We start from the raw sequence: 21,074 nt of genomic DNA on the forward strand, positions 1-21,074 counted from the left end.
AGGAAGGAAGGAAGGAAGGAAGGAAGGAAGGAAGGAAGGAAGGAAGGAAGGAAGGAAGGAAGGGGAAAATTAAATTAAGGCAGGGAGGAAGGAAAGAGGAAAGGAAGGGAATGGAAAAGAAGAGGAAAGAAAGGATGAAAGTGAGAGGAAAAAAAGATAAGGGACAGAAGGAAGTAAAGAAATTAGTAAATTAGTAATAAAAATTAGTAGTAAATAAAGACAAAGGAAGAGTTTATGGTGGATTGTGTTGTGTCTGCACTCAGGGGTCAGTTCCTGGAGTACGGCAGTGATGGAGTGGCCTTGACGCAGCCGCGCGAGTGGAAGAAGTATGATTTCCATTATGACAACGTCCTGTGGGCCTTTCTGACCCTGTTCACTGTCTCTACAGGAGAGGGCTGGCCAACGTGAGTCGTCCTCATCACACAAACACATCATACTGAGACACTTAATGTTGCTTTTCTTACTCGAATCTCTTTCCTCTTTTACGCTATTCTGATCAAGTTTCTCGTCTTGCTCAACTCTCTCTGGTGTAATATGTGTTTTTACTTTTAATTCCATAGAAAAACACATACTTGTTTGAGAGAAAGAAACTCGAGCGTTGCATCAAGAAAATCCAGAAAGTTTTTTATAATAACTTAAATCCCTCTTTAACATTCAAGAGTTGCCTCTAGTACTCTGAGTTTTAATGGACGTGGACTTGTTATCTTAACCACTGTATGGGACAGTGTTTAAACACTTTTTCCCTCTCTGCTGCTTTAAGCTGATATTTTCAGTCTGTTCTACTTTGTAAAAAGTTTTTAAATATATACTTGAACGGTTTTAAATGTCTTTTTTGTTAAACTTTTTGCCTTTTTATAGAGGGACAATCAGAAAAGGGAGAGGAAGCAAAAAGGGATAAAATTCTACAGCAAATAGCGCTGAAACTAAATATGTGTCCAATTTATATTTTGAACTTTTAGTGTTAGTCCGGTTTTGTAATAATCTTAACTATTTGATGCATGAATTATTACATAATTTAAGGGAAAAATCTTAGTCACCATGAAATCAAAATTGACCATTCTTATTTTTAATGGAATTCAGTGTTTATTATAAAAGATTTATCCATGCACATCATTATTATAAAAAAAAAATCTATTTGCGATAGACAAAATCCTTACATTCAAGTCATTTCACACCAATATACGTCACAATAGGAAAGAATACGACCGCAATTCCCATTTCCTGCAGACTTTGTTTCTTTTACATTAAAACAAGTCTTTTCATTCTTGTAATGCATATGTTCCCTCATTTTAACCTTTCTATGTTTTATGTGATCATCTTGCTGGCATTCTCCCTGTGGTTCTGTAGAGTGCTGAAACATTCTGTAGATGCCACTTTTGAAGACCAAGGTCCCAGTCCGGGTTATCGCATGGAAACCTCCATCTTCTACGTGGTCTACTTTATCGTCTTCCCCTTCTTCTTTGTCAACATCTTTGTGGCTTTGATCATAATCACGTTCCAGGAGCAGGGAGATAAAGCCATGTCAGAGTGCAGCTTGGAAAAGAATGAGGTAGGTCGGGGCAGTTGGAAGCCTGCATAGTCAGGTACAATCAACCATGAACGGATGAGTAGATGGTGGGGGGCGGGGGATGGTAAACTGTAGACACAAATCAGTGTTGCTTAAATGGAGTTTCAGTGTATATGCAAATAAGGGCAAAGTCTTGTTTTATAAATGCACGGACAGTTTTGAGATGCCTGGAGGAGAAGCACTCTTAAGAGAATTCCTCTCACCTGTGTGAGGCCAGCGCGCCTGTCCGTCTACATCTCTACTACCTTGAGTCTTAGCTCTTTTGACAAACGCATGCTCACACACACAAAGCACATAACTAAATCCCAGGAGGAACTACTAGACCAGTCAGGCAGAACTCTTTCACTGAGTTGAAAACTCTGGCTCTCTTCTAAAACATTGTTGCCTGCTATCTACTAAGGCAGCATTCAAACAGTTATTAGTAATTTATTACTCATAAATAACTGTTCTGAAGCACTCGACATAAGCATAGTTTCTACCTTGCTGAAAAAAAAAAAAAAAAACGCTGATCGGGCAAGAGTTCAGATATATATATATATATATATATATACAGTGCAATGCATAAGTTAATACACCCATGCTAAAGTTGACTAAAAAGAGGAATAAAAAATCATATTTTGGAAATTGAACTTAATGCCTTAATTTAAAAAATTAGGAAAAATCCAACCTTTAAGGACACCAATTTTCTTTGTGAATGAATAATGTATCGTAAATAAATAAATGTTCTTCCTTAAAATACATGGTGCATAAGTGTGTACACCCCTATGTTAAATTCCCATAGAGGCAGGCAGATTTTTATTTTTAAGTATTTTTTTTAAATTAATTTTTAGGATACTATGCATCCTGATAAAGTTCCCTTGGCCTTTGGAATTAAAATAGCCCCACATCATCACATAGCATTCACCATACCTAGAGATTGGCATGATTTTATTTCAGTTAGCCTAAAAGCTAGTTTGATTTGCATTGAGAGATGATCTTATGGAAAGTACCCCATGCCAATCTCTAGGTATGGTGAAGGCTATGTGATGATGTGGGGCTATTTTAATTCCAAAGGCCAAGGGAACTTTATCAGGATGCATAGTATCCTAAAAATTAATCAAAAAAAAAAACTTAAAAATAAAAATCTGCCTGCCTCTATGGGAATTTAACATAGGGGTGTACACACTTATGCACCATGTATTTTAAGGAAGAACATTTATTTATTTACGATACATTATTCATTCACAAAGAAAATTGGTGTCCTAAAAGGTTGGATTTTTCCTAATTTTTTAAATTAAGGCATTAAGTTCAATTTCCAAAATATGATTTTTTATTCCTCTTTTTAGTCAACTTTAGCATGGGTGTATTAACTTTTGCATTGCACTGTATATATATATATATATATATATATATATATATATATATATATATATATATATATATATATATGAAGAGTTCAGATGCAAAAGCCTCTAAGTGCTATCTGAAATTTTCTTTTAGAATGATCATTTTTGTAAAACTTGTATATTTAAGTTAAGTAATTTCACTTAAATGACAATTAATGGGTAATTTGCATTGCCATTTAAGTGAAATTATTGAACTTAAATATACAAGCTTGATAAAAATGATCATTCTAGAAGAAAATTTCAGATGGCACTTAGAGGCTTTTGCATCTGAACTCTTCATATATATATATTTTTTTTTTTACGGTTTGTGAAAATATTAAAATTACAATTAGAAAATGTTTAAAAAAAATGTGAAAGTTTTATTTATTATATGTTTAATATTTTGTTTTATTTTTGTAATGTGTTCTTGTAAAGACCTAATTTTGTTATAATATAATACTGTTTTGATCTGTTTGCTATTTGCAGTGGTTAGTTACTAGTATTTCATAGTGTGTTTTTTAGTGAATTGTACTAATAACCAATTAGGGTCAGTTTGACTGGCAAACAGCATAATTATTAATTATAATAACAGTATATGAAACCCACAACATTTAGAAAACAAAAACATACTAAATATATTGTCCCAGTTTTTTAATTAATAGATAATTACAAATGAGCTTTCAATTAAATGTTGACCACTGAAGAAGGAAATGTCCCCTATTTCAGAAATCTGGTCACGTTAATATATATGTTTCTATGGACTACATTAGAGCTCATTGCAGTGAATTCTGTGAATGTGTCATTCGAATTTGAACAAAAATCTTAAAAGGCAGCATGATTATGCAGCACTAGGTTTTGGAATGGAGGATTAATCTATTTCTTCTTTTTCTCTTTTTTCTGGTTTCTTTATATAGTATTTGTCTCTGATCTGTTTCTATATATTCTCTCAGATGAATTATTAGCCTGTGTTTAAATATTTAACGGAGCTCTGTTCAGATTTGTGCAGCTGGTTTGATGTTTGTCTACAAGCACTCATTAGTTCTTTCATTCGTTTGATTTAGAGAGCTCTGGGAATACCAATCCTGTTCTAATAATCAAACATGGAAAGATCAGCGTGATGAGTAGTTTTAAGCTTGTAGATATTCACATCAACATTTTGAACTCTTGATGAGATAAGTGCGCTTTCATCAACAGCGAGCTTGTATCGACTTTGCCATCAACGCCAAACCCCTGACCCGTTACATGCCGCAGGACAAGAATTCTTACCAGTACAAGATGTGGAAGTTTGTGGTGTCCACTCCGTTTGAGTACTCCATCCTGACCATGATCGCCATCAACACGGTGGTCCTCATGATGAAGGTAAAACTGTTGTCATTTTTAGTCAGTGTCTCACTAGTGTCCCACTTGGTGTACTTTTATTTACTATCCTTTTTTTCCCTAATAAATATTTAGTAATCATCATAAATTAGGTGTCATTCGACAACTCGACTCAAAATCCATCCTGTGAAAACCGTTTTGAGATCGGACATTGCGATACCATGGAAATAATACTTTAAATCCTTTTTAGCAGATTCCTCCCCCTATAGGCGGTGTTGTTTCGCATTTTACAAAATTTACGGCACTATTTTGTAATCAAATGTTTTTCTGATCTTAACAAAACACATATCGTTGGAAAGGTCTGAAACTCAAGGTTTCACATTTGGCCACTGTTTTGTGATAGAAGTGATATTGTGACAGAAATGTATTAATTTATGTCAGTAGAGCACATAAAAATTCAGTGTAGTGTTAAGTTTCATCCTGTTTCCCAAATTCTTACAGGAGCCTACATTTTTGTGATATCAACTTCAAAATTGGAGTACAAATTGTTTGGACATATGGCCTAGGTTTGGTTTCTAGCAAGTCCAAATTATTTAGTAAAATATATATTTTGTATAATATATAAAATGTTTAGTACAGTATATTTACTTTACTGTAAACCCTAGGGCTGTATTCCAAAGCATTCATGAATTACAACCATTTTCAGAATGCATTTTCACCTCTTTACTCAAAGAGTTAACAGGTTAAAGGGAAATTTTCTCTCTGGGTTTATCTAGGATGCTTTTTTCTCCATAATAACTCCCTGTGGCCTGTAAGTTATACAGAAGACTTTCTAATTAAATTGAACAAAAGAGGCTATTTAGATTAAATCAGTGCATCCAAACATCCAAGCATAATGTTTTTTTTCCTTTGGGAACGGTCTAGTGCGGCTCAGTTCATCAGTCAATTGTACGTCTGGAAAGCTGCCAACAGGAAGTGCCCTCTTGTGCTTTATCTGTAAGTTAGTGTGTAAAGGCATTGCAAAGGTTGATTGAGGTTCAGCAATGCTAATTATTACGTACGAAATGATGTGTGTGAATATTCAGTTATGAATAAGTCATTTCTAATTTTGGAGTCATGAAAGCCTATTTTACAGGTCTTTTGAATATTTGAGTGAGTGCAGAGTGAGTCGCTATCACTGCGTTTTTTTCTTCCTCTGCAGTTCCATGATGCTCCTAAACCGTATGAGGACATGTTAAAGTGGCTGAACATCATCTTCACGGCTCTCTTCACACTGGAGTGCATTCTCAAGGTCATCGCCTTCGGCCCTCTGGTGAGAGTGGAGAGACTCTGATAACACTTACCTTTTATCATTACAGTCAGTGTTTGATACTAAACTAGTATCTAGGGCTGTAATCAACCAAAGAAAATCTTGGTCGACTGAAGTCCTTAAATTTTAGACTAAAAATCGACTAAAAATAACGTTAGGGGAAAAAAAACGTTAAATTAATTAGCTGCGTACTGTGTGCAGTACTTGGTAGCCTTGTTGTCCGCCTAAATGAATTATAAATAAACATAAAAAAAACTAGTAGGCTATTTGCAGTATATTAAATCGTTTTTGACCTAATTATTTTGCACTGAAATGAGTCTGACACACGAGTCTGTCGGCTCTACGGCGTTGCATCACGTGCACCTGCGCAATATCATAGCCTATGATTTCCGAAAATAGTACTGTTGTCAACTAGTGATATCATCACAAGAACTTTTGAGGAATATGCAACATAATTTAGACAATTGTTTTTGTCATGTATTATAATAACTGACAGACACTATAATTTCATTGCAGCTCGCACAGAGCGAGGCTGAACATAGGAGCTCAGCTTCGCGGCTGAGACACGAATAGACTATTAACTTAAAGCTTTTACTCTTAAACACAAAAGGCACGTCCACTATAATAAAAAAAGAATGTTTATTAAACAAACCAGATCAAGTAATAATATTCAGCAAACCTTCTAGTAGCCTACTTTCTTCAATCTGTCTCTCTTCTCCAGTGGGTTGGGCTAATCCAAAAGAAGTGAAAACAAGGGGGGTGTTCTGAAGACAGACTGTTACCTGTGAAACAGGAGTGCTCTGAAAACACCCCCATTAGTAATTAGTGCTTTCCACCTGATGAAATGAACGCGGCAAAACCATAGACTGTAATAGGTAAAAACCGTAAAAACTGATGAAATGAACGCGGCAAAACTAATGAAATGAACGCGGCAAAAAATCGACCAATCAGAATTTTGGTCGAGCAAGAACGTATCCACCAAATAATCGACTAATCGACTGGGAGATTACAGCCCTACTAGTATCCCAATCCACATATAACACAATTATGCACAGCATAGTCTGGATCCGTTCACATTTCCGTGAATGCGGTTGTGATTCCTGAAAATGTACGGGTGTGTGTTCGGTGATATAATGCATTTGTCACTCCCACAAATAATTACCTACAGTAGTTCTGGCATGAAACTCTATATGACGTAGGCCAGGGATTTCAAGTCTTCTAATTTCGTTCATGCCACAATGTTTCTCCTGCTTTCTTCATCAGTCTTGTTGGGAGTGTTGAGGCTGTTTCATCCGATTTAATACTCGTTAAACCATCGAGTGATTTGTGGTTTGTAACAGAGAGGTGTCTTTCGAATTGAATGCTTCCTACTGGTTGTCACAACGCTGTTTAATATTAGTGTCCGGGACCGGGAGTAAACTCAACTCTGTGCTGGGCCGTGTTGAAACAACTAGTGAAACAACTGAAAACAGCGCTATTTGTTGCTACTGTCCTGACCGAGAAACCGCTTCAGATGATTCAGTGACGGAGCGGTCCAAATGAATCCGAATAGTTTTAGACCTTTATGCAAGCGCGTTTAGAAAGAATTGAACCAAAAGAATGATTCATTCACGAATGATTTGTATCGCTGGTTCAGTCAACATAAATTCGGGACACATATTATAACTGCTGAAATATTCGCACGTAAAACGTTTCTCAGGTCAATCGGAGCGAGTATCAAACTATATTAGCCGCACCGCCAGGAAAAGAGGAGGAGGGAGGTTGGTGCCGTCAGGCCGGATGGAGATGATTGGCAGGGCGCATTTGGCCCGCGGGCCGCCAGTTGAATAGCCCTGACGTAGGCTGATAGGTCCTTAAAGGAATAAGGAAATTCTGTCATCATTTACTCACCCTAAAGTTGTTTCAAACCTGTATGAATTTATTTCTTCTGCTGAACACAAAAGAAGATATTTTGAAGAATTTCGATAACCAAACAGTTGATGGACCCCATTGACTTCCATAGTATTTTTTTTCCGACTGAGCGTTTAGATTAGGCGGATAGGGCAACTCTTGGGCAGAATAAACTGGTAGGTTAGTTTGACCCAAAGTTGAGAGGAACTGAAAAAAAGTGAGAGTATGAATGACTGATTTGAGTGAAAAAGCGACGCTCTGTCGGTTGATTGACCAGCCTACAGGGCCGTCAGTAGCGCAAGAACTGTGAAATCAGTGAGAGGCTAATGACGGCCCTGTGGGTGAGAAGAATGTGCAAGTGTAAGTGTGGTTGTGTGTACGGTATGAGCAATGCATCATAAATCTCTCTTCAGTGCCGGATGGTCTGACCTGCAGCAGAAGGTCTCATCTCAAGCTCCATTTCCATTTATGAGGCTCATTTATTAAGAAGCTTTTCTGGTGCGTGACGCTTACGTTTACCTCACCTGTTTGGAGCCCGGGGTTGATGAATGGGTCTCGCTCATGTTGTTCTGTCCGCGATCCATGTCTAGCAGCAGTCGACTAATCTTTGCGGCGTTCATGAGAGACATGGACCCAAGGCTAAGACACCTGACAAACCGTCCTGCCATGAAAGATCTATTACATGACTCTCCAATGTCTGCATTTTAGGCTGCCTGTTTTTGTGTGCCACATTGTCTTCACTAGAATAGTAAAAGCTTTTAAAACTGACTAGTGTTTTCACAAGTAAAATCAGTCCATACTCAACCTAAATCGATCTAAAAATGTTACTAAGGATTAGGAATAAGTGTAGATTTAAAGTGCGGTCATTGTAAATGATGAATTCACAAAATGTAGCTCTGCTGAAAATCTACTACCTACTGTACATCAACACATGCCTTTTAACCCAGCATTATAACCGAAATCGAATCTCAAAAGTGACTCATTTTGAATGACAGAAACTCCACATGGCACATAAATAACACTCTTTATGGGAGATGTGTCTAATTCAACTGATTTCATCAGAGTTGCATGTTTTTCTCAATGTGTGCAGAATTACCTGAAGGAGGCATGGAACATTTTTGACTTTGTTACTGTTCTGGGGAGCATCACAGACATTCTGGTTACTGAGATCAAGGTGAGTCATCAAAGAAACACATCAAAGTTTTTGAGAACCAAAATTCAAAGGTATTTAACAGTAAAATCATTTTAAATCTCAACACATATATGATAGATGTTATAAATTATGTAGCTATCTTACTGCAGTGGATGTTCCAGATGAGAAACTCTTGAAGCTTAACTTTGTCTCTTTGTGAGCTTTCAGCGTTTAATTTTTGTGTCGCATTTGTGTTGCACTTTTAGTCTGTTTTCAGTTTGTCTTTGGTTAAAATCGTGGGGACAGGGTTCCATTGAAAACCTGGAACTATTAGGAAAATTGGTCAAAAATGGTCAAAAGTCATGGATTTTTTCCTTAATATCTTTTATCTGCTCTTTTATCTCATTCTGCTCAGTCCTAAATAATTTTTTATATTAATTTAGGACTCTATATATATATATATATATATATATATATATATACTCTAAATTGGACTGTATTTACATTTAAATTTCGTGAATCAAAAATGGGCCCATTCAAAACTGATTCGCTCCTTGCAACATTTGCACTAGATGATTTCAAATGAATTTGGTTTAGACCTTAGACCTGTTGTAAGACCAAATCATCTGCTGAAGATGACAATCCGGAGATCTCCCCCAATGACTTTTGACAGCCGCGTCTCTGCGTGTAGGAGACGGACTCCGGCCTCTCCTAACGATTTCACTGTGACTCTTATTTTCATGCTAAATCTCTGTTGGCACCTGTCCCCTTCCTTTCCCCAACGGACTGCACAGACGGTAAGTGGCTTCATCGCTCCTGCACTGCTTGTCTTCATCCAAACCTCTCCTCCTGTCAAACATCTTTATGCTAATTTTGAATGCTCACCTTTTTACCTGCTGAGATCAGGCTTGACTATTTTTGAACTTGTTCAATCCAGCACCAGGCTTGGATGTGAAGGGTGGGGGGGGATTTGTAAGGTCTATTCGCTGTAGCCATGTTTCCATCCACATATTTGTATGCACATTTTGGGATATCACATAAAAGACGCTGTATGGAAACACCAATGTGTGCATAAATTCTAAATATGCACTTAAAAATCTGATAATCTGAAATCTTAAAAATAAATTTCATGCAATGAAAAGACATGCACATAAACTATGCTGGAAACACATTACTGAATAAATCCCTTGATGCGAAAAAAAAAAAAAAAACTCACGTGACTTTGCTTCAGCAGTGGATGTGATTGGATAACTGGATTAACCAGCGGATCAGTTTCATTGCACAGCATCTCAATGTTGTTTTAGTTATTCTGAAAGGCCTGAGCCAAAGTCTGTCATCAAAATGATTTGGTATAATGACCTCCCAGAACTCTCACATGAGTTACGTTCACAAACACATATGAACGCGTTCATCTGCACTCTTTATAATGAGCACTTTACTGCACTTTAAATTATAATGTAGGATTGTGAAGTGATGATTTTGTTCTCTTGAACGGTGCTTTATTTGCAGATGTTTTTGCTATATTTCAATTTTGTGCACACTGTAAGTTAAAGGGGCTATATGTAGTTTTCAGTGGCCTCTAGTGGTGATGTTTCAGATTGCAACCAATATACGTTTACAAGCGGAAAAAAACTAAAGCACAAAATCAAAATATATTTTACATGCTTTGTAGTAATGTTAGCTTACCTGTCCAATAGGATGAAAGCCAACTCCGGGTCTGTTTTTATACCCAAAACAAAGCGGAGGTTTCTCCATGATTCCAAAGCCCAGCCGATGTTGATCCGTGTTTTCGTCCGAAGTTGATCCGATTCACGTTTGGCCTGACGAGCTTCAGCAGATAAAACTTTTTTTTTTTAATCATTATGTGGAGTTTGTGTTGGAGTCTGTGTTGTGCTGTGAGCAGGTGGTTTCTTAAGTGTTAGCAGACTCCATGTCATAAGTTGCAGTGTCGTCGCTGTTGAGTGCAAAGTCAGTAGACGAGGCGAGAGGCTCGGGAGTGCGCATGCAGGTCTCAGTCACGTCACTTGATTTCGCGGTAAATCCGACCCGGAGCCTTCACATAGAAATAGGAATACTTGTTTTCAGAGGTAATAGCAAAACCCACCAAGTGGATCATTTTAATGTGAGATTACAACCCCTTCACACACAGGCAATAAAAAAAGGATTCATTTTAGTTGAAAAACTACACATAGCCCCTTTAAATTTGCAAAGGTAGATGGAAACATAGCTAATGACGAATAAATGTTCCCTATATTTACCCCCTTTTCCAGTATTGAAAGAGTAGGGATGGGTGGTATCTGTATATGCAATATATAATGTGAAGTCTTGGGTCAATTGTTATGAAGGTTTGCATCTGTCAAGTTCCAAATAATAAACTGAAAATCTAAAATATACTAAAATATATCTTTAATTTGTGAAGTATTGTTAAATTTATTTTGTTACTGTGATATAAGATTTTGGTCATATCGCCCATCCCTAATGGATAAAAGCATGTTCATGCAAGACTATTCATGCATCATAACCAGACTATCAACAACACTGTCCTGCATGAGACTAACTAGTTTTAATACCTTATCAATAACAGATGCTGACACTCTGACTGACTGAGGATGCGTCCTCGTCTCGGGTTCGGATACAGCACCAGTGATGCGGCTCTGATCTTTCTTTCTTTCTTTCTTGTATCCAGGATAAGAGGATTAATCTGAGTTTCCTGAGGCTCTTCCGGGCCGCTCGTCTCATTAAACTCCTCCGGCAGGGCTACACCATTCGCATCCTCCTCTGGACCTTCGTTCAGTCATTTAAGGTCAGACCCTAACCTTTGACTTTACTCTGACAACTTAAAACAATAATTCTATATAAAGAATATGCCTTTTTAAAACCATTATCTTACAACACTTTTTATGAACAGATAATAACATTGTATAATAAATTCTTGTTATCTTTTCCTGAGTAGATCAGATGCATCAGAATCAGTCTAATGTTGCTTTTAAGATTTCTGTTTGTCTCTAAAACAACTGTATTTTGTCCTCAGGCTCTGCCGTATGTGTGTCTCCTCATTGCAATGCTATTCTTCATTTACGCCATCATCGGGATGCAGGTGAGATCCAGAGAGCTTTAAAAGCCTCTGTTGCTTTCTCATAAGCATTATCCTTCATGCAACCTTTCCATCTGAGCCTGTTACACCAGTGGATCTCATCACCAGAGCTTCTACACGCGTCACGCTTCACGTTTAACAGCTTCAACGAGATAAACAGAGTATTGATCTTGGGTTTATTGAGAATGAACCCGGTAAGCAAAGTGATACGTTTAACCATAAGTGTTTTGCATGAGCAGGTGGTGTTTTTCCATATGAAAGCTTCTTTATGAAAAAGAGGCCATTGATCTAATGTAACGGACTGATCTCTTCTTTAAGTTTGATTGCTCGTTTAAGGACGCACAGGCAATCTCCCAGATTGTGTTGGGAATGATGGCGCCTGCCATCTAGTAGATTAGGACTGCATTGTAAATCAATGCTAATTGTATCCTGTAAGACTGGGGAAATAACATCATCAGTAAGCCATGTAATCAACTGTACGCTTGGAACTCCTACCGCCAATTGTGTGTTCACTTCATCATTCAGCATAAAACGTGCCTTTGAACCAGTTTTTTGCAGCCTTTCTAGTATTTTTATAGGAGGATTTGAATAATAATCCTATTAGATTCATGTTTAAAGTTTAAGCTTTATTTGCACCATGTGACACGCTGTTGATTAGCACAGACAATTTCACATCCTTCATTCTGTGCTTATCTTGTAATGAAAAAATTTGGGGCAAGACATTTCAAAGTGTTTTAAATCATAAATGTGAAGCTTATATTTTTGCTAAATTAAACTAAATCTTTTTGTTACACTACCATTAAAAATATTTTTTTTTTTTTAAAGAAATCAATACTTTTATTCAACAAGTATGTTTTAAATTGATTTAAAAAGTGACAGTAAAGACATTCAAATAAATACTGTTCTTTCTATTCATCAAAGAATATTGAAAAAGTATCATAGTTTCCAGAAAAAATAGTGGCTGCTGAAAATTCAGTTTTACCATCACAGGTATAAATTACATTTTAGATTATATATATAAAAAAGAAAACCGGTTTTAAATTGTAATATTATTTCACAATATGACTGTTTTGACAGGAAAGTTTTGAACAGTCATGTGCATTAATACTTGAACATAAATGTGTTATTTTAGTTGTCAATTCGTATTTTCAAATTTTGCACTAGGTGTGTGAACATATTTCCTGTAAATTCTCCCTCTGTGCTATCCTTGCACATATTGTGCAAAAATGTTCATTGTTTACTGACTTTACATGGTCATGAAAAGACATTTGGACATAACTTGGCACAAAATGTTTCGGACAAGTCAGTTATTTTAGAAATAAATAATCGAAAGCACACTCTTAGCAGTGGGTTTGATGTGCATTCTTGATGGCAGAAATGTGTATAAATATATTACTAATATAATACAATTTTGTGCATATGCCACCCTAAAAGATGATCCAACCTTAGTCACTGGATGTACTTTCATAATGTATGCAGATGACAGATTATTGTGATTTGTTTGACTGTCTGTCAGTGCATTACAACTCTGTAGATTCGAGTGAGTCAGTGTGTTTATTTACGTGTCTGCTGTCTGACATAAAGTCATACAATTTATAAGCATGAGTCACAGTTTGCACTATATGTGTATGTGGCCTTGTTAATACTGCAGATGCTTACTGTAACATGCCTTCCAGGCAGTCTGAATTATTGACACTCCCTGCAGGTATTTTCATGAAGCTCCAATAGGAAAGTGCACACATTGTGCTTTGTTTTTTTTCCGTTGTAATTCATCCAAAATTAGAATGCTAATGTGCTTTTCTCTCTTTGTCAGGTTTTTGGTAACATCAAGTTGACAGAAGAGTCGGCTATCAATCATCATAATAACTTCCAAACCTTTTTTCAGGCCCTCATGTTGTTGTTCAGGTAAAGTCTTCCTAAAATATCAACTCTCACAGCTTTTGCAGTGTAGTGCAAGTGAAGCCAACGTTTGTGTGCATGTATGTTACAGGAGTGCTACAGGGGAAGGTTGGCATGATATCATGCTGGCTTGTTTGAGTGAAAGGCTATGTGAAGATGGGTCTGGCTACAGTGGAAAGGAGTGTGGCAGTGATTTCGCTTACTTCTACTTTGTCTCTTTCATCTTCCTTTGTTCTTTCCTGGTTAGTGGAGCACATCTCACATTCAAACAGATGTACATGAAAATAAAAATTCTGTCATTATTGTTTCAAACCTGTATGATTTTCTTTCTTCCTTGAAACGCAAGTTATTTATCTCTCTAAGCTGCTCTTTTAAATACAATGAAAGTGAATGGTGACCATGGCTGTTAAGTGAGGTTTTCAGCAGATAAGGACTTAAATTTGCTCTGTTTCTCATACATACTTTAAGGCTTCAGAGCACTTGAAATTAAGTGCAAAAGTAATGTTGACCAATTCAATTATGCTTTTGAGGTTCTTTTTTTGGAACTTGACAACCCCTGGTCCCCATCCAATTTCATTGTATAAAAAAGAGCAGCTCAGACATTTTGCTAAACTTCTCCTTTAGTGTTCCACAGGGAAATAATGTCTTGAGTTTGGAATGACATTTTGTTTTTGGTTAAACTATCCCTTTCAGCAGTCTTCCATGATCTTACTTGGACATAACATCCTAATCCATACAGATATCTACCAAGTGTAGATATTATATTATATTATATTATATTTATGTATTAACTACTAGTTTGTTCATTCAACACTATCGTTCCAAAGTATGTGGTCAATATAAAGAATAAAAGAAAGCAACACATTTCTTCAGCAAAGACGCATCAAATTGATCAAAAGTGACAGTAAAGAAATTTTCTATTTCAAATCAATGCTGTTCTTTTACACTTTCTATTCATCAAAGAATCTTGGGAAGCAATGTATTAAAATTTCCATAAAATTTTTTCACAGTTTTCAACTGTGAAATTAAGCAGCAAATCAGCATATTTGAATGATTTCTGTATTGCTGCTGAAAACTCAGTTTTGCCAGCACAGGAATAAATTACATTTTAAAGTGTAATAAAATAGAAATCGAATAGAATATTTTACAATATTACTGTATTTTTAAACAAATAAGCAGCCTTGGTGAGCATAAATGACTTTTTTCAAAAACAAAAATCTAACCAACCCAACCTTTTGATCAGTAATGTATATGCATAAACAAAACACTTACAGTTCTCAAAGCATAAAAACGCCTAGAGTGCATTAGCTTTAATCAGTGCAAACTTCCTTTATGTCTAGCCAACACTTGTAACATTAAAACAAAATCTGTTGTCTTGTTTTGCATAATTCTGATTGAGATTTCACCTTCTATTTTTCATAATCCTTCCTCTATCCCACAACCACCAGATGCTGAATCTGTTTGTCGCTGTCATCATGGATAACTTTGAGTACCTGACACGTGACGCTTCTATTCTCGGGCCTCATCACCTCGACGAGTTCATCCGCGTCTGGGCTGAGTACGACCCTGCCGCCTGGTGCGTATCTCTCCTCCACTGTGACACCTCAGTTAGTCCCACTTTAAAAGAATGTGACAGCTAAAGTCTAAGTGATTGAAAGATGCTGGCTTAAGAGGGTCTGCCACAGGTGTCTGATTTACTCATGGCCTCAAGTCACATGAATCCCATTTTACTGTGCGACCATGGCTAACATCAAATCCTCAAGCTTTGTCTATGCTGAGGAATGCAAATCTTTGCACACCATCCACTTTTTAGTCTTGAGCAGAACGGATTTAAATCCTATCCTCTCTGTCAGTGTAATCCATTCTAACTGAGCTGAGCGTAGTTATCTCAATAAGCATGACGTCTTTGGATACATGTATTGACGGAATATGGAAAGAAATGTATTAAAATGTGTCTTTTTAATCCATATCTGTTTTTTGCAGTGGAAGGATACGCTATATGGATATGTACAATTTGTTGCGCATAATCTCACCCCCCCTCGGTTTAGGAAAGAAGTGCCCTAATAGGGTGGCATACAAGGTTTGAAAACCTACACACCTTCCCTCTAGAGGGCGGTGCTGTAAAAACAAATGTCCGTAAAATGCCTGATGTCTGATGGGATTATACTCCCCCCTCCCCCCCTCCCCTTACTAATTGTAATATGGGTAACCATGGTAACCAGGAAACAAAGCCAAATGCTAAATCCCTCATCCCAAACTAATCCCATATGTTCACAATGCACATTTCTATCTGGCTTGTTGTAAATATTGATATACTAGAGCAGCTTTTATTTGCTCGGTTAATACTGTGCTTAAAATTAGGCCAAATATTAGCTTTGCTCCTGAGTATCTGATTGGTTATCCGTGGTTGCGTCCTAGCATGCAAGGACGGAAGCTCCAGACTGAAGCCCCTCAGCCCAAACCCATCATGCCATGTTCTTCATCCCTGGATCACCGACAGCCTGTAGCTACAAAAGCAGCTGTAGCTACGTGATCCATCCGTCCTTCCGAGACAGGATGGCATCGGATACCCTTGACCTTCCTTCAGAATCCTTAATAATGATGCTTTTTTTGTTCCTTTTCCTTTCTTTCTTTCATTCACATCACATTTCCTTCATGTACTCCACTACCTCTTCCCTCTCCTTTTCTTGTCTGTGTGACTTTTGAACTCTGGGTGGTCGCCCCTGTGAAGTGGACGCATGTCCTACCTCGATATGTACGAGATGTTTCGCCACATGTCCCCTCCGCTAGGTTTGGGAAAGAAATGTCCTCCACGAATCGCCTACAAGGTAGATCCCGTCCCCCTGGCCTTTCTTTGGCTCCTCCTCTGTCCTCTCATTGGCTGATGTGGCTGTCAGTCAGTGTTCTAATTGTGGAAGTGTTTTCTCGTGTGTGTTTCGTGTTGTGCTTTTTTGTTTCTTTTGATCTTACTGATGTTCTCAAATTTCTGGCTGTTTACACGACACCGTTTTCAACTAAAAACGTAAAACTTTTCATGCATTTTGGTCGTTCATTTACACGACAACGGCGTTTTGGGTGCCTGAAAATGCAAACTTTTGAAAACGGGTTTCAAAGTGCAAGTTTTTGAAAACGGTCTCCATGTAAACAGCAAATACGCGAATCTCTGAAGACGATGACGTCATGCACATGCGTATTACGTGTTCAGTCTATAGTGTTTCATCGCCATCTAATGGCCTGGCAGCAGAATACAGGGTTTTAGCGCGGAAAACTCAAAGGAAAAATTTCTCCGTTTTAAGCATGTCGTTGTCGTGTAAATGACAAGAGAAAGTAAAGAATAGTGTGGGGTGGGGATGAGAAAATCAGAAAAATCAAAACGTCACTGGTACAGGGCTGCCTGTTTTAGTCGCAGGCCGTTGTGCCACTTTGAGAGCTGCCTCCGAGTCAATAAGTTTACACACCCTGTTCCAGCTGTCTGAATGGGTAACGTTCAAGACACGCGTCCGTGGCTGTCTGCTGAGCTACTCTCTGAGGCCACACAGTCTGCGTGATGTTGAGACGTTCTCCAGCGAGCTCTAAATAGAACAAGCCCCCCCACCCCCCACATCAGAGCACTGAATCAACAGGGAGGAAAGAGCGAAAGCTTGCTGTAGATGTGCTCAGTGGAGCGTCCTTTCTTCCTTTCTCTTTTTTTATTGGTAGTTGTTGTGGAAACATGTCTTCACTGGCCTACGCTCTCTAATGAAGGCAGAGCGTTGTCCCCGTGCATGATTTTACGCTCTTACACACTACACCACAGAAACAATTCTTTGTTTATTTTGCATCTGTTTTCTTTTCAACTCTGTTTTCAATTACCACTGGGTGTGTTAATGTGTGAAGCGTTTGCTCTGATTTCAGCTTGAGTGATGTGTTTGTGTGATGGGTGCTGTTCGTGGCTCTTGGTTTTGGTTGGTCAGCATGCATCTTTTCTCTGGTCATCATCCTCTCTGAAGGTCATCGATGACTCTGTGAAAACACAAGAAAAGCAGCCCATTAACACCTCATGTTTCAGTGCACATTAACAAATGCATTCTCGACGTGGACAGTAGTCGAAGCTGCCCGCGTACAGAGACCTCAGACACAAAGGACTAAAGTGGTTTGATTTTTACAAATTCTGTCAAGAACAAATTCCGGTCATGTTTTACCCCAAAATCAAAAAAAAAAGAAAAGTAAATATTAATTTGAGAAGCTGAAGTGCATTGTGTCTTTATTTTCATGACAATCAAGCACAAACACGTCCCTCTAATATATATTACAAAAATTATATTGACATTCTTAAGTTTTGATACATCTTGTTACTGTTTGTTCTAGCTGAATTTAATTCAATTTTGTGGTTTTAGTTTAAAAATAAATATTGTGTATTGGCAGGATGAGTTATTGAGTTTTAAATTTGTTTTAAAAAGACTTAATTATTATATGCCAAATATCTCTCTCTCTATATATATATTAATTTGGTTGTTTTATTGCTTTTGATTTGGGGTGAAATATGTATTCCATGTGAAAAATGGAATACTATATCATTACGTGCAGACATATACATTGATTTCAGTGTGTTTATATGAACTAAAATCTAAAATCTAAAATTTTAACAGTGATTTTAAAATCGTTCCTGTTTTTTTTTTTTCAACTTTCTGATGTTGATATAGGTCCAAATACCGTTAAATGTGTTCAATTGCAAAGTGGAATTGGAGCAATGGACCAAATAAATCTATATGCGCACTTTTTGCTTAAACATTTTTTTTTTTTTAACTCAAGGTGTTAACATGATATTACACATCAGGTTATTAAGCATAATCAGTGTATTGGTCGTGCATGTAACCGCACTTACTGAGAAACCTGTAAACCTCCACAGTGAAACAGCTTTACTCTCTGCCACCTGGAGAAATGCAGCAAAACATCCACCATCTCCAACATCACTCATTCTCTCCACAGCACCTGCATGAAATACACACTGTCTTATTCCTCTCATCATTTAAATGTCCCGATGAGACAATTTGTGTGCTGAGATGAGCGTTCGAAAATGACAATTGACGAAAGAGAAATTACATAGCCCAAGTCGTTACTCTCCCTCAGCATGCAAACTCCTCCTGACGTGTGTTATTTCTGTATCCCCCAGTCATGTGTAATATTAATCACACACTATCTGTGTTTGGACTCCACAGCGGTTGGTGAGGATGAACATGCCCATAGCTGAAGACAACACGGTTCACTTTACCTCCACTTTAATGGCTCTCATTCGGACCGCCCTGGAGATTAAACTGGCTTCAGGTGAGTGTCCGGCAGGGAACTACAATATGTCAAAAGCTCTTATAACTGTCCATCTACTCCAGCAGGCTTTTCACCAGTCACTGCTTTGTTTCATCAGCCTAATTTAATTTAACTCTCCACCGTATTTAAAAACATTACAAATTAATTGAATGATGATTTCCCTTCTGACTTTGACTTTTATTCAGCCTTTTATTTGGTGCAAAATATGAAAAAAAATAATAAGATAACACCCATTAACAGCCCAACAAAAGAAGTCTCACTGGGGATATTAAGGTCTGCAGGAATTAGTAAGGTTATGAACAACTCTGTTTGATTCTGTTAACATTATTGCATCTCCCAGACTTGCTTTCTTATTGTTTTTCCAGGAGTTCTGGCTCAGAGACTTTGTGATGCTGAGTTAAGGAAGGAAATAAATAAAATTTGGCCTAACTTGTCTTCAAAAACAGTGGACCTGCTGGTGACACCTCACAAACGTAAGCCCTGCATGTAGAAAAGCAATTAGCATTTATATGGAATCTTAATTAACTGCTTATGGAAGTTTGATTTTTCATTTTGAAATAATATTAATGCCATTTTCCGCCTGAGTGATTCAGCCTGGTTTTGCCTGTGACTTCTGAGTTTTTGGTGCCACCTAGTGGACATATGATACCCCATGTCCTTTTCACTCTCTCTTAGATAATGAATTGACTGTAGGGAAGGTCTATGCGGCTCTGATGATTTTCGACTACTATAAGCAGAACCGAGCCAAGAGACTCCAACAGCAGCAGGCTGCACCAGGCACACAGGTAGAGCATCTTCATGAGGGATCTACAAACAACTGAATATACCACTACAGATTTAGTCTTGCGTAACCAGACGAGGGGGTTGGCGTGGCAGAACGTTAAAGAACGTCTCCCAGAAATCCTGTAGAATTTAACCAATCAGATGGTGACCTGCAGAATTATTATAAATGGTAGAAAAAGTATGTTAGATGTAGATTAAAGCCACACTTTATTATTAATTCGATTATTAGTATTCATAGTTCCTCAAAGAGGAATTCTTAATAATTGATTAATGTGGTCCTTATTAAACTCATCTTTGTGTATATTGTGTTTCCTCCTCAGAGTAAAGTCGGAGTTCTCTTCAGACCGATGCTTCCTCTCACGCACTTACACGATCAGGATCCAATGCTGCCAAAATCCCCAACCCCTTCTCAATTAGATACCACACCACAGCCAGAGGCCCCGCCCACATCCTTTCACCTGACCAATGGGGATGCAGTGTGAGTGTTCTACCATTCTGGTCTTCATAACATTATACTTTCCTTTTGAGAATGTGTTTTGTGTTTATTATTTTTGAGTTGATCTTTTTGCGTGTGTGTCACAGACAAAGCCAGAGCAGTGGCACGAAAAAGTTTCCTTCAGGGGGCATACCTCAGGAAGTCTCACAGGAAGCAAACAGAAGGCCTGTCCAGCGTGGCCAATCAGAAGACGTGCCAAACACGTACAGATCTCAGGTGATTTATTGTAGAATAATCAGTCCTATTTAAAGGGACTATGTGTAGGAATTTCTCCCATCTAGTGGTGAAGTTGTATTTTGCATTCAAACGAATAATGCTCTCCAGCGCCTCACTTTTTCAAATGCGCGTTGCATCTACGGTTGCCGTTATGTACCAAAAAGCTATGACAGGATGTCTTATAATAGCACTTCAAGTTTTTCTTCGGGTGAACAGGTTTGTTATTTAAAACAAACTGAAACTTGAAACAACGAAAAAAATAATGTTACAGTATGAATTACTGACTGTGAAAAGCATTAACTATGGTAATTAGTAGTAATGCCTTCTTTACTCGTTATATTTTTGGAAGTACGTGCATTGTTAGATATCATCATCATCAGAGCCTTCTCTAACGTTACTTTACTCAATAGCTGCTATTCATCAAAGAGCCTGTTTAAATTTTAACTATAAATGTTCTACTGTCTATATAATAAAGTACACAACCAAGCAATGAAAAAAAAGCTTGTAATTAAGACCGTAACATTGACTTACCTGTCGAGAAGAAAGCAGGCAACTTCAGCATCTCTTTTGAAAGCTTTCTCCTGCATTAGCTATCCCGACATTAACCCTTGTTTTTGTAATCTCCGGTCACGTTTCCTTTTACGGTCTATTTTGGACTTTTTCGACGACGAGGACTCATCCTGTGACTCAGCATATGTATGAA

At 37.6% G+C, this 21,074-nt stretch overlaps 1 protein-coding gene across 1 annotated transcript in view; it reads left to right on the plus strand.

Annotated features, from left to right (window-relative positions):
- The window catches only part of cacna1bb (calcium channel, voltage-dependent, N type, alpha 1B subunit, b), a 147,399-nt gene that overhangs the window by 114,621 nt on the left and 11,704 nt on the right, over nt 1-21,074 (plus strand). Inside the window, exons 29-44 of the mRNA XM_084137076.1 lie at nt 264-404; nt 1,348-1,549; nt 4,126-4,290; nt 5,450-5,560; nt 8,538-8,621; nt 11,266-11,382; nt 11,611-11,676; nt 13,487-13,578; nt 13,664-13,814; nt 15,021-15,148; nt 16,304-16,400; nt 18,771-18,876; nt 19,242-19,349; nt 19,552-19,661; nt 19,980-20,137; nt 20,242-20,371. Of these exons, the coding sequence (XP_083993202.1) occupies nt 264-404; nt 1,348-1,549; nt 4,126-4,290; nt 5,450-5,560; nt 8,538-8,621; nt 11,266-11,382; nt 11,611-11,676; nt 13,487-13,578; nt 13,664-13,814; nt 15,021-15,148; nt 16,304-16,400; nt 18,771-18,876; nt 19,242-19,349; nt 19,552-19,661; nt 19,980-20,137; nt 20,242-20,371 (1,966 nt within the window). The remainder of the gene's footprint in view (nt 1-263; nt 405-1,347; nt 1,550-4,125; nt 4,291-5,449; nt 5,561-8,537; nt 8,622-11,265; nt 11,383-11,610; nt 11,677-13,486; nt 13,579-13,663; nt 13,815-15,020; nt 15,149-16,303; nt 16,401-18,770; nt 18,877-19,241; nt 19,350-19,551; nt 19,662-19,979; nt 20,138-20,241; nt 20,372-21,074) is intronic.

The sequence above is a fragment of the Abramis brama genome (genome assembly GCF_963993115.1).
Source record: "Abramis brama genome assembly, chromosome: 15".
In the NCBI taxonomy this organism is placed as follows: Eukaryota; Metazoa; Chordata; class Actinopteri; order Cypriniformes; family Leuciscidae; genus Abramis; species Abramis brama.